This window comes from Artibeus jamaicensis, unplaced genomic scaffold, assembly GCF_021234435.1.
Source record: "Artibeus jamaicensis isolate MK-2021 breed Jamaican fruit bat unplaced genomic scaffold, CSHL_Jam_final contig_354, whole genome shotgun sequence".
Taxonomy (NCBI): Eukaryota; Metazoa; Chordata; class Mammalia; order Chiroptera; family Phyllostomidae; genus Artibeus; species Artibeus jamaicensis.
In genome coordinates, this window is record NW_026521803.1 from 35,396,109 (window position 1) to 35,409,991 (window position 13,883).

Consider the following 13,883-nt stretch of genomic DNA (forward strand, 5'->3'; position numbering starts at 1 on the left):
CTAAAAACTACTGGCTCCCAGCTAAGGATACTTAGGAAGTGGCTTGCTAGGAGACGTGTGTTTGTTTTTACACGAGCAGGTAGTGGAGACCTTTCCTCCCAGCTTCCTAGCCGCGAGAGAAGCTTCGGGGTGAGGCAAAGGGAATCAAAGCAATGCTCTTTATCCCCAGATCGCGGCCGCTCAAAAGGGACACCGCGCGGCACCTTCGACACGATTTCGGTCCCCGGCTCGTACTCTCGCCTCTCTCCCTCCTTTACCCCTTCTTCCCCTCCCTCTCTCCCTTCTTCTCCTTGACGTTTGATTCCAGTGGCTTAGGAGGAAAAAAGACACAGAGCCGTCAGCCAAACGTGAAACGCGCAGCCCCACCCCCTCCTGAACCATTGGTAGACTCTAGCATAAGTCCCGCCCCCAGAGCCAGCCGTGGCTTCTGAGTGGCTGGCCGCAACGTTCGTCGGGCACTGCCCCGCCCCGGGTCCGGGAGGGTAGGTTGGCTGCCCGGGCCAGCGGCAGAGCCCTTCTGGACAGCTCCCGCTCACCCAAACAGAAGACGTCGGCGCCAGAGCGGGCTGGGACATGGCTAGGCAGCGCGCCGGCCCGAGCGGTGGGGCTCGGTGATCCCTCCCTCCCTCCCCGCCCCCTCTCCTCTCCCGCACTCACGCCCTGTTCACCCCCACCCCCGCCCCCACCCCGGGCGCGCCCGCCCGCAGCCCGGGGCGCACACCGCACGCACGCTCCCCCTCCACACACTCACGCACTCCGGCGCCCTCCCCTGCTCCCGTGGCCGGGCTCCGCCACGCGCGCCTTGCTAGCCCGCCGGCCGCCCCCGCCGCCCCCGTGCCCCGATGGACTGAATGAAGGCTGCCTACACCGCCTATCGATGCCTCACCAAAGAACTAGAAGGCTGCGCCATGAACCCGGAGCTGACAATGGAAAGTCTGGGCACTTTACACGGGCCGGCCGGCGGCGGCAGCGGCGGGGGCGGCGGCGGGGGCGGTGGGGGCGGCGGCGGGGGCCCAGGCCATGAGCAGGAGCTGCTAGCCAGCCCCAGCCCCCACCACGCGGGCCGCGGCGCTGCCGGCTCACTGCGGGGCCCGCCGCCACCGCCAGCGGCTCACCAGGAGCTGGGCACGGCGGCAGCAGCAGCGGCGGCGGCGTCGCGTTCGGCCATGGTCACTAGCATGGCTTCAATCCTGGACGGCGGCGACTACCGGCCCGAGCTCTCCATCCCGCTCCATCATGCCATGAGCATGTCCTGCGACTCGTCCCCGCCTGGCATGGGCATGAGCAACACCTACACTACGTTGACGCCGCTCCAGCCGCTGCCACCCATTTCCACGGTGTCGGACAAGTTCCACCACCCTCATCCTCACCACCACCCTCACCACCATCACCACCACCACCACCAGCGCCTGTCCGGCAACGTCAGCGGCAGCTTCACCCTCATGCGCGACGAGCGCGGGCTCCCGGCCATGAACAACCTCTATAGTCCCTACAAGGAGATGCCCGGCATGAGCCAGAGCCTGTCCCCTCTCGCCGCCACGCCGCTGGGCAACGGGCTGGGTGGCCTCCACAACGCGCAGCAGAGCCTTCCCAACTACGGGCCGCCGGGCCACGACAAAATGCTCAGCCCCAACTTCGACGCGCACCACACTGCCATGCTGACCCGCGGTGAGCAGCACCTGTCCCGGGGCTTGGGCACCCCGCCCGCGGCCATGATGTCGCACCTCAATGGCCTGCACCACCCGGGTCACGCTCAGTCCCACGGGCCGGTGCTGGCACCCAGCCGCGAGCGTCCACCCTCATCCTCCTCGGGCTCCCAAGTGGCCACATCCGGCCAGCTGGAGGAGATCAACACCAAAGAGGTGGCCCAGCGCATCACCGCCGAGCTGAAGCGCTACAGCATTCCCCAGGCGATCTTCGCGCAGAGGGTGCTGTGCCGGTCTCAGGGGACTCTCTCCGACCTGCTCCGGAATCCCAAACCGTGGAGTAAACTCAAATCTGGCAGGGAGACCTTCCGCAGGATGTGGAAGTGGCTGCAGGAGCCGGAGTTCCAGCGCATGTCCGCCTTACGCCTGGCAGGTAAGCCCAGAGGGTCGCCCGGAGCCAGGCTGCTGGGGAGAGGGCTCCGGGATGCTGGGGCCCGGGTCCGCGCCCCTAGCACTTCTCTTGGTTCCGTCCTGCTCCCCCCCTACACACTTCCTATTTCTTCTCGACTTTATTTTCTCTTCAGTTTCCTCTTACTCTCCTCCTCTTCTGTTTTGTTTTGTTTTTTCTTCCCACCTCCTTGTCTACGGGCTTTCATCCACCAACTGCCCCGCGCGCACGCACTTCATCAGCCCTCCCCTCAGTGTGCCCTCTCTTTCCCAGGAGGGATGGGATGCTTGGTGTCCGCTAGGAGCCCTCTCTTTCCTGTACTCACAGAGAACAGTATCGCCCTTATTCAAAACCCTGTGCACTTGAACTCTTGCTTAGACAATATGTTTCCGTTTTCCAGGCTGCCTATTCTCCCTGTATGGAGGCAGTTGAGGGGCTTTGCTCTTCACAAGGGAAAAAAATCTCACTGTTTTCCTACTTAACATATCAGGCAAACTTCTTTGGTCATTGGCAGGAGTCACAGCCTTGCCCGCGCCGGGACCCGGGCGGCCAGACTGTAGTAACAGCACTTCCCGCGCCCTTCTCCAGGCTTGGCATTGATGTGGGGACTTTCTGACCCAAAGGGCCTGTTTGAGCCAGCTCCTGTGTCGCTGTCCACAGCGAGGGGAGGGTGCAAGGACGAAGTTTGGGTCTGCCACACTCATTCACCTCTGGGAGGATGGAGAAAGAGAAACTAAGAATGGGGAGTGCTGTGCCTCGCTGCCCTTGCCAGCTACCCTTGCCCCGCTCCGAGTGTTTGCTGGGATTTGCTGAGGTTTGGCTAGGCTCGAAGAGAGGCTAGGTGTTTGCGGGAAGAGGTGCTGAGAAATTAAGACGCAGGTTAGTTAACACATCGTGTCCGCGGGCTCCAGGCTCCGCCTTTGCATTAAGCGGACGCTGATTGTGCGCTTAGACAGGCGGGGAGGGCTGCCGGCCCGCGGGAGGGGACGAGTTGAAGTGCTGGTTACATTGTTCTGGAGCCGGCTTGGGTCTTTGTGCCTCCTCTAGCGGCGGAGCCGCGAGGTACACCCCTCTATTGTTCTAGGAGCACAGACACCTCCTGCGTGGGCGGCAGGAGCGAAGGAGAAAAACGCAGCGATGGCTGTGACTGGCATGCAGTTATGCGCTCTTGTGCGCCCAGACCCAGCGCGGTGCGTGTGGCAGATGCGCTGCCATCCCGGATCCAGCCTCGAGTCCAGAGGTGCTAAGTGTCCAGGCACCCCGTTGGGGAGGACACACAGTACCATACTGCCAACCAGGTTGGGCAGCTTCTCTTGGACTGGGCGATCTCTGAGGATCGGTGGGCTATCAAGGGGACAGACAAGTCGTGGTGGCAGTCATTTACATAGGCGAGGGCAGTGGGACGCGCAAGTGTCTGAGCCAGCTGCACACTGCACGCTTCCGGAGGGGAGAGCTGCAGGAAGAGCTCCGGCTTCCTCTCCAGCGTCCCTGGGCTTTCCTCGCACCGCTGAGCCTGGCTACTGTGCATTCAACGCCCGACAGAGCTGGGGGGTGTGGCAGGCAGCATTTTCACCCAGGTTTGGGGGAGCAGGCGTTTCCGTCTGACCACCTCAGCCTTGGCCAGCTGTTGGAGGAATCCTACCTCCAGTGCCCCCACCCCGGAGTGTTGATCTGAGAAGATGCAGAAAACTAGCTCCTTCAGATCGGCGCACTCCAAAGTGCTTTTGCTTGGACTTAGAAATCTACTTTATCTCTCCTTTAGCTTACTCTTCATTCGCTCCTACATTTTTCTCTGATTTGCTCTTGGTTCCTAGCAAGGATTAAGAAGTACACAAAGAATAGCAGTGAGAAATAAATTGGAGACTTACTGACAGTTCCCAACAATGTGGTTCCCTTTTGTCTTAGCCACCCCCACCCCCACCCCACCCCATGCCAGTCTCTCTCTAGCACGTGGTGACTTCCTGGATTTAGGCGTCCAGAAGGGATGTGGCAGCTGGTCTTTGGGGGCCACCGTCAAAGGCATGATGACGGCTATTCTACTCCAGCGCATCTCAGAGCGCTGCCGCCCCCTCACGCCAGTCTCGAAAAGGACAGAGAGGGGGGAAAAAACACGTGCCTTCCCACCTCTGTCTCTGAAAGTGAAGTGGCAAGTAATGGTCTTTACCTGGTAGCGCTTCTCAGCGTTTACAGTGGCCCCAAGCATTGCTGGTTTGAAGGATAACTACAGCATTTCCGGGGTTCCCCAGTCCTACCACCGACCCTGGGGGTGACTCCTGGAGTGTTTGGGGAAGAAGAATTGAAACCACCTATAAGGGAAACTAACAACCTCCTTCGGCGAGTGGGGAATTCCTGCTGAGGACCCCGTTTTGCTCAAGCATTCAAATGCGTGTCTGTTTTATTACCCCAAGCTGAAAAGGGACAAGAGCTTTAGCCTTTTTATCTGGTCATTTTATCAGCAACTACAAGCGTGTTGAGTGCTTATTATTACATAGAAGGCTTTTCAGTTTGGGGTCAGCAGATCAGTCTCTTCAGACACTGACGCGGAAGCCTGGACTGGTGAGTAGGTATTATGTGCTCCGGAGCGCTAAGGGGCGGGGGCAGATGGAGAAGGAAAGCGGAGGGCTTCTCCGAGCAGGAGTATCGATCGGAGTCCCCGCCGGCAGGTCGCTGTGGACCCACACCTTTCCCCTCTCGGGCCGTGCGGTCAGGGCAGCTTCACGGGGCGGCTGCACCTGTCTTCCAGACCCACACCTGGAAGAAGGGGCACCCCTTCACCGCCCGCCCTCCAGACCAGGCCTGTTCTTTCTGTGTATTTCCTTTTAGTTTCCTTTTCTCTTTCTCACTTTGGGCCCCTCTGGGTCTTGCCAGAGGCCCAAGCAGGCAACGGTTCGAGGGAACTCAGAATTAAGGTGTCTGATCTGGGCCATTACCCTGCAAATCTCACCCTTAGGTGAAGCACACAATGTCACAACAGGAACAGTTCTTTCCCTTCCCTCCTGCCCACCGCCTCCTTGTGTCCCCAATCCAAGGTGGCATTTCGAAGGGGAAAGGATGTGTCGGGAATCGAAGATCGCCCCAGCATTAGATTTCCGAGACACGGACTCCAAGTGCGCTGTTTCATTCGGAAAGGGTGGTAAGGGCGCGAGCGCTTGAAACTGCGCCCAGTCGGGCTTCTTCAGAAGTGTTTCAGGGCAGGTTCCTGGGGGCAGTTTTTATTCACTGGGCTAGCGGCTGCGAGGACAAACCCCCGCGGGTTCGAGAACCAACCGTCTTCAGCTTGGAGCCCAAGAAAAGCCCCCGAACCGAGCACAAACGCGAACAAAGGGAGAGAACCCAGGCAAGAACTTGGACGGGCGTCCCGCGGAGGCAAATCAAGGCCTCAGCGGCAAGAGTGACAAGAGCAGAGCCCTCGATGACAAATCCTGTAACCCTGGCGCCCGGGGTGGTCCCTGGGAACCGGCCCCTGGTCTCCGCCACGGACAGACCCACACGCACAGCCCTCTCCAGGCAGCTACTCCCCGCGGCCGATCTGGAGCCAGCACTGTTCGTTCAGCGTAGGGCCTGTAACTAACCCACGCAGATGTTGCCGCGGCCACGCGAGGCCCGCTGCGAAGCAAGGAAGGGCAGTGCCTGGGGGCTCTTGCTAGACGCGCCGGTGGCGGCCTGTCCCCTTCCCAGCCTAAGGGGACACCTGAGGCTTCGCTGCCCGGGTTGGGCGGGGCGGGACTCCACTCACCGACCCCCAGCGCAACTCGCACCCCCTCCCCTCAGGCGCCCTGCCCCGCTCCGCCCCTCTCTCGCTGCAGTTGTTTGGGATCCTGGCCCCAGAGGCTGCAGGCAACCCACGGCGATACGGAACACGCGCTATTCCAGCCCGCTGGCTGGTCGGATTAATAATTTAGAAGCTCTCGCTTCTGTCCTTGCTTGGTCAAGCCCCCAGCACCTCGAGGACACCTCCCGAGTGCGCTTTGGGGGGAGCGGAGCGGGCGGAGGAGGCGGGACGTGGGGGCGGAGAGTGCGGCCGAGAGAGAGCAGGCCAGGCCGCCCGGCGCCCTCGACACCGGCGGCAGCGCATTTATTTTTATTTCAGACTTTCTACCGTGTGGTTATGTCACTTTCTCAAACAAATGTGTATATGGAGGGAGATCGATGCTGATAATGTTTAGAAGATTAAAAGAGCATTAATGCTGGCAACAATAACGTAAACGTGTGGACCCAGATTTCATTGATCTGGAACCTGATCCGGCGCGTTTCCAGTAAGCCCGACGGCGCGCTCTTCCCAGCAGAGCGTTCGCCAGCGCCCCGGCTCCCCAGCTGCCCCGGGCTTCCCGACGCGCCGCCTCCCCAGCTCCAGGCTGGTTTTCGGGTCTGGCCGCAGCTCCTCCCCGAGCAACCCCAGCCTGCCCCTTCCTGCCCGAGGCTTTCTCTTTGTCGCTGGGCTGCCTGCCCACTTCCCCAGCCCCGTAGGCACACACCGCTTTCTGCGCTCCCCGCCTTGGGCTCTGCAGGTGGCTGGGTGGAGAAGGCATTGCGCAGCCCTCACCCGTGCCCTCCTAGTCCTCCGTGAGCCGTGTCCACCCGGGCCCACCTCTGGTCGAGCAGGGCCCGGAGCAACTTCCTCCCTCGACACTCTAGGAAATTCGGTCACTCTCTCGATATGCCCTTGCAAGGGAACAATCACGCCCTTGCAAATTATGTTTCTAAAGCTGTCAACCGCGCAGCTTTGGGATCTCAGATCCGTGGATCCCCTTCCCATCCGTGCCTCTTCCCATTAAAAGAAGTCGCTCGCAGACTTTCTACGCGGATGCATTAGTTGGACAATTAAATGCGGCCCTGGTGACAAAGGCCTGGGCTTCATTCCTCAGAATTGTCTGCTCTGCAGCAGGCTAATTGGGCCAGCCGGCTGGGGCGGGAAGGTAAGAAAACCAGACAGGGGGTCCCCACTACCTCCCCCGCCCCCCTTCTCAGCAGCAGGAGAGAACGGGGGCTCAGGCTGAGCTGGGCACGGAAGTTTGCCCTGGCTCCCTGCACCGACCGGAAAGGAACGTCTGGGCTCTTCCGACCTGTCCAGTGCGCGGACTTCCACACCGACCAAGTGCGGTCGCCAAAAGGTGGTTTATTCTCCCAGAAGAACCACTACATCGAACGTGCCTGGAAAGAAAGAAAGGTGTGAGACAGACGTGAGGATGCGGTGAGAGCTTAATGGGTCTGGATTTTTGAAATTCCAACTCCTCCAAATGGAGAAGCTAAGCTTTTCCTTCCAGAGAAAGGCTCAATCTGGAAGGAAAGGAATGGTTTCCTTCCTTTTCCAAGAATCAAATGAGAAAAGAGAGGAAGGAAAGAGGAGGTGGGGGAACCTTGCATTGTTCTGCTTTGAGGTGTGGCAGAGGGAGAGTGGGTTGCTCTGTCCGTGCTCCCAGATGGGAGTCATCTTTTTTCCGGTAGTGTTTATTAAAGAAGGCAGCTGGGATATAGCTCCTTGATTCCTCCTCAAAACATGCCCTTATCCCCCTCTTGGAAACTGCAGTGAACAAGGTCAGGTGGTCAGTGAACAGATACAGAAACTAAGGGGGGTGGGGTTTCTTCTGGTTAGGAAGACCACTGGCTCTTCCCCACGTACCCTATCTGGAAAGGCTCCTACATTTTCCTTCCCGGAGAGCTGAGTGGCATTTTGAAGAGTGAGGTCTTAAACTCTCCCCCACCCCCATCTTAGAATCCCAAAGCAGGGTGGGAATCCTGGTGAATGATGAGGGTGGAACGGAAATGGATTCCCCAATGATTCACCGTGTCTCCAAGAGGAGAGCTGCCCCACTGCCCTCTCGGACCCCATCTGCACAGACGTAACAAGGGCCCAGGCCGGTACCTTCCCTTCCCCAGCCCCAGGCCTGACCCTGAGATCAAAAGCCTATGTCTCCTGCTGTCTTCACCCCAACGTCCATTTTAGGGTCACCTACTGTTTTTCTAGCTGTCAAAGCCTTGTTCTAAATGAAGGTCAGAGGGAGGCGGTTGAAGAGTTCTCAGGGAGAAAGTCCTGGGCTCTACCACACTGTGGCTGGTGATGGTGGTGGCAGACACTTGCCTTCCGGAAAAGTGGTATCATGGAGGGGGAGATCCCTGGAGGAATGAAATCCTCGGAGGAGAATGGGAAAGATTTGGCTTCTGGGTTCCTGCCAAGGGAAGGGAAATGAGGAGGAAATTAAGTAGAAATAATTGCCTGGATAAAGGGCCCTGGGGAAAGGGGTGTCTACTGAGGCACCCTGGGTATTAACCTTCACCCAAGACCCTCTACATTATGTTCACACTTGGCCACTCAGACAGCCTTGTTTTCCCTGATCGGGGAAACTCGCATCATCCAGGGGGACACTTGTCTTGGTGGGGGGAGACCATGATGAAGAAGCCCACTGGGGTCATTGATGCTGTCAGGTGCAGAGTCTGATTAAGGTGGGCTGCTGGCCCATCGGCATCCCTTGTCACCCCATCTGCTCTTCTATCCCACTTCAGTGACTTTGGGAAAGGCTTTTTGATTTCCATGCCTCGCACAGGACAAAGACTTGGGAGGGAGGGGAAAAAAAAAAGAAAGAAGTGTGCACAGGTTTTTCAGGGACAGGAAGGGAGGAGGGGGACAGCTGACTGCGTAACTCAGCCCATCTGGTGCCGGTCAAGGCGTTGAGGCCGGCTGCGGGGCGTGCAGGTAGAGAGAGTCTCACTTGAGGAGCAGGGTTCCTAGAAGCTGTGGACATTTGTTATGAAAAACTGTCTCACACAAATTGTCCCAGAGGGAAGGGAGGCTCTGCATTCCACCTTGACGCCTCTCTCGCCATTTGAAGATCCATTACTCTTCTGTAGAAAGCAGACTTTGTTTGGGTTGGAAGCACACCTCCAGCGTAATTTAATCAGCATTGGACTTTGGCTCGTGTAATCAAATATACATATACTTTCTCCTGCAGGAAGAAAAATAATTTCTCTGTAACTGCTATTGACTTGAAGTCATGTAATCTCTGGGAAGCATCGCGTTTTTAAAGGGAAAGGTAAAATTAAGGGGGAAAGAATCCACAGTTTTAGTGGTTTGCCTTGTCACAGCTAAGAGAGCCAGTTACCACCTAAGAAAGGGCAGCAGGAGCATTTTGGAGCTTAAATATTTGTGCCTGATCCAATTGTGGATATTCCACTTCTGCTTCCTCTGGGTAGTCAGCCTCCCAGATTTATCTTGGCAGGAAACTAGGTTGACTAGCACACCAGATCCCGGGAATTGGGGCTTTCTATTTACATGGGGTAGAGACATCCTTGGAAGAACCTGTTTTTTTTTTTTTTCTCCCCTGTTTGGAGAGGCCACAGGCAGCAGCAGCAGGATCCCAGTGGACAGCCAGCCCCTTCATTAAGGGTGATTGGTAGCCACTGCCAGCTCACTCCCCGCTGCATCCCCAGGGCGTTGAGTGTGGAGCTCTGCCCTAGAGCGTCCCTCTAGATCAAGCTTCGCCTCCCCACCCCCAGGGCGAGGCTTTGGGCTTTACCCAAATTGAGTCTGTTAGGGAATCTGTTGTAAACACAGATCCATTGATTTGCATTTGTCAGAGAGTAAAGTTAAACCAGTGAAAAGAGAAGCCCTTACCCTTTTATGCAGGGCCAGGGAAACCTTTCATATTGATCCTATTGATCCAACCTTTCCCTTTAAGGAAACCACATAGTTAAAGACCCTCGTTCAATAGATTTACCCTGTGCTTGTGATATTCCTTTAAGTGTTCTCATCTAGGATAGCTGGGCATTAAGCCCATACTCCAAACCAGACAAAAATGAAAAGAGGGTAGGAGGGGAGGGGTCAGGAGCTGGAATTGTGGGAAGTGAAATTGAATCAAACTGAAATGTGTAATGATTTGATTAGGGATGTTTTTCTCATTCTTCCAAGGTGACATGCAGGGATAAGGACAAGATGGATGTATTTAGCACCTCTTCTCTTCTCTTCTCTTCTCTTCTCTTCTCTTCTCTTCTCTTCTCTTCTCTTCTCTTCTCTTCTCTTCTCCTCTCCTCTCCTCTCCTCTCCTCTCCTCTCCTCTCCTCTCCTCTCCTCTCCTCTCCCCTCCCCTCCCCTCCCCTCCCCTCTCCCCTCCTCTCCTCTTCTCTTCTCTCTCTTTCTCTCCCCCTCTTTTTCTTCCACCAAAGAAAACCTGTTTATATGCTAGAGTAGCTACATCTCAGGCACATAATTTCTACTGTAAAATTATTTCAGTCCAGTAGCTTGGTTCATTTACCCTGGTTCACTTCAAAGCAGTAATATGTCCACAAAATTATTTTGGTTCATTTGTAGCAAATCAGGAATAGAATGATCCCCCAGGAAGTGCAATCTTTTGGACTCTGCGTGTGAGTGTGGACACTGAGTGGGGGCTTGGGACTGTGTGTTCTGATGCAAGTTGACAGAAACTAAGCCAAGAGCAACGTACAACTTTTCTTACAGAGCAGTGTGAGGTGGAATAGGAATTACTAAATATTGCTCAGTATTACTCATGTTTGCAGATGTGAAAGTGAAAATCCCCTTTGTTTCCAGAACTGTTGGCATGACCCATTTCATTTTTTCCTTGACCCTTTGGTTCTGTAAATAACATCCATTTGTGATTTTTCCCCAACATGGTGCACGTACTATTCCTAATTGGCTATCTCTTGGGTTGTGTTCAGACATTCATGTTTGTTTTATGTGATTGAAAAATATTAATGATTCCTTAGGTGAGCTGATGTATTTATCTGCTGAGTGAGTTCAAAGGGCAGAGTTCAGCTTTGGTTCAGGTTAATTGAACAGGAAGCAGTGAGCTCTCCAGGCTGTGTTGAACAAGGGACCAGTCCCTTAAAATATCACACTCAGCAAACACAATTTCATTGTCCTCATCCTGGAGTCTGATGTAAGAGGTACAGCTCAATTTGGATTGCCTGTTTAAAACCCCAAAGCAAAGCACGGCAACTGCAACAAAACCCTCGAGTCCCCCTCAGGGAAGAAGAGTTTTCTCATTGGCTAATTGCTTTATTGGTAGCACTGACCTGCAGAGCAGCTGCAGGGGCCTGGATGAAGGCTGAGGCCTTAGAATAATGTGCTCCATTAGAACAGGGCAAGGCATTTTTTGTTTACTCAATTGGAGCACCCTGCAAAGTGCCATTAACCCCAGCCCAGCCACGCTTGTGCTGCAAAAGCCAAAGGTCACGCCAGTCAGGCTGTAGGCTCAGCTAGCTCAGCCTTGGTAGGAGGGAGGGTGCATCCTGTTGGCATCTCCCTCCCCAAACTTGGCCCAACCCAGGTGGGTCCTGCCAGGGCTTTGACCAAAGCAAGCAGTTGCACAAGTTGTTTACATTTCCTAAGTGCTGAATCATGTTATTGATGATTAAACAGTTTTGATCTGAGCACCATCAATCACACCGTAAAAAAAATCCTCCCACTGACCCTCCTTTTCTATTTATGTTCTCTTCATTCCTGTGCATTACAGTAAATAGAATTGTGCAAACGGTGCTTTTTAGCAGGAATGTAGTCTGGATAAGTGCCTGGATCAAGAGGAAGACAGACCGCCAAACAGAGCTAGGGGGTTGTTCAGCAGAAAGAAGGTTCTAGGTGGAGCAGTAGTTCAGGCGTCCACGGAGAGCCCCTTGAGCTAGAGCGCCACCTGCCGGGAGTCATCTCACTGCCATGAGCCTTGCACCTCCCATTAGGCCCCGCCCCTTCCTTCACTTTGTTCCTAGATCTGGGTCTCCACTCTGACCACCACCTGTATTTTTTTAGACGTTTCTTTAGGGACTTATTCCTGGTCCGTTGGGACTCTAACCTCTGCCTTTTGTCATTCGTTGTCCTGGAGAAATCAGCAGTTAGGCCGTGGTGGGTGAGATGATCCGCCCACCTTGCACATTGAGGTAATAATCTCCTGCTTAGGTGGAAAGTGTTTGGGGGAGGAGGGGCCGAGGAAGCAAAAATATCTGTAGGAGAGGAGAGGAGTGGTTATGTGTGTAAGAGAAATGGTGCCAGTGAGGGCTGTGCCAACGGTAAGGTGCTCTGCAAAGGTAAAATATTGTACAAAGACGAGGGGCGGGAGAGAATTGGTATGGGCAGGGAGGACATCAGGAAAAAGATGTGTCAAAGCAGCGAGCCAGAGGTGGGCTCTGTGGAGTCCCCTGGGAAGAGAAAAAGTGAACCAGCCGTTCTGCAGTCGCAAAGAGGTGAGCCAGTGAGCTAGACTTGAAGCCAAACCGTGGAGCTGGCTGTAGCTCTGTGGGCGGCAGCTGTTCCCAGACTCGCCTCACATCAATCCCGGCCCAGAGCCCCTGGCAGCAGAGCGCCAGTAGCTGGGTCGCTGCTTCTACTCCCAGGCGCGGGCTTCAGCACCACGAACAGCGCCACGGTGCCCCTAAGGCCCCTCGTCCTGGCTGCAGTCTCGGCGAGTTTCCATCTCAACCCAGAGAAGGCAGAAAGGACCTCTGCGGGGTTAAATCCGGGCAGGACCCTGATCACTAGCTCCAGCTGTAGATCTCAGCACGTCTCAGACGAAAGAGGGCCTCAGATTTTCCTCTCGCACCCCATGGCTTCGATTCTCTGTGAGAGGTCATGGATAACAAAGGGAGAGGAGGCGGTAGAGAAGACAGGACAAAAGATGCTAAACGACCCTCTCCTTCCCAAGAGGAAGAGCATTACCTCCGGTGGGGGCGGAGGGACTGAATTATTTTTCACGATGTTCTGCCTCCAGCAGGCACTGATTGCTGCTGTCAACACGGTATTTCAGATTTAGGATTTCCTCTGAAGGCTTATAGTCCATTGTGCCGCACACAGGTGTACCCAAACAAATGCTTTCTCCCCCACTTACATGCGCCCGATTTTTGAAAACATGGCTTTTATTAGATCAAACAATGCTCTCATTTTATATCAACAGAATGTTGCAGGGAGAGCCAACTACAGGACATCACTACCTGCCATAAACCTAGAAACTGGGTTTGATTTCTTGAGTCTTCCTTGATAGAGTTCTCTTTAAGAAGTACCTCTCCACCACTTCTTTGGGTCACTTCCCCCAGGCCACACAATGGAGTCTTGTGGCTCTGGCCAGGATGAGAGCTGACACTAGGCACTGACCCTTGACTCTAGCTGCTCTGCTTTATTTTGTGTTTTTATTCCAGAGAAAAGAGGCAGGTGGGTCCTTTTGGCCTATGATTGGGCACAACTCCAATCTTTAAGGTCTTCTAGTAAAATAGGCCATGCCTTCCCAAAGCCAATTTATATGTAAAACTCTTGTTTGATTTCAAGGAATTTTATACTTCAAACCTAATTTATTGCTAAAGGGAGGTACAGCATGAGAACAGACAAGTGTGCCCTCTTTAAAAGAAAGTCAGAGTTATGATAAATGAGATTTTCTTCCCCGTGACAATTCATCTTTAAATTCCAAGTGACTCTTGGATGAAGGAGGAAAAAATTTCAGCCCAAAACAAAACTAATCTGGTAGAACATTGATTCTTATTGTTGAAAAAAATAATTTTTGTGTTTTTAAATATGTAGCATTTTTCTCTATTTGAAGCAGACCTAAGAAGAGGTTTCAGGTCTGTTTGATAAGCACTGAGAAAAGCAGTTTCTTCAAGCTGTATGATCTTTGAATTTGCAGACATGCATTTCTTAGTAGTTGTTGGGTTACACTATCAAAATCTCTTCCAGTAAAACATGGATTCGGCAGTAAGCAAAGTCCTTTTTTAAATGTCTATTTTCAATGCATCATTGCATCTTATTAAAAATAAAAATAAGGCAGTCCATAGATGCAGACAACAGTATGGTGATTACCAGA

At 54.3% G+C, this 13,883-nt stretch overlaps 1 protein-coding gene across 4 annotated transcripts in view; it reads left to right on the plus strand.

Annotated features, from left to right (window-relative positions):
• The first annotated feature begins 525 nt into the window (after positions 1–525).
• ONECUT2 (one cut homeobox 2) overlaps positions 526–13,883 on the plus strand; it is a 44,853-nt gene continuing 31,495 nt past the window's right edge. For all 4 annotated transcript variants that reach the window (XR_005083449.2, XR_005083448.2, XM_037151938.2 and 1 more), the window contains exon 1: positions 526–2,079. Coding sequence is in view for 2 of the 4 variants with exons in the window: in XM_037151938.2 (XP_037007833.1) it covers positions 852–2,079 (1,228 nt within the window). In the remaining 2 variants the exon portion in view is untranslated. The remainder of the gene's footprint in view (positions 2,080–13,883) is intronic.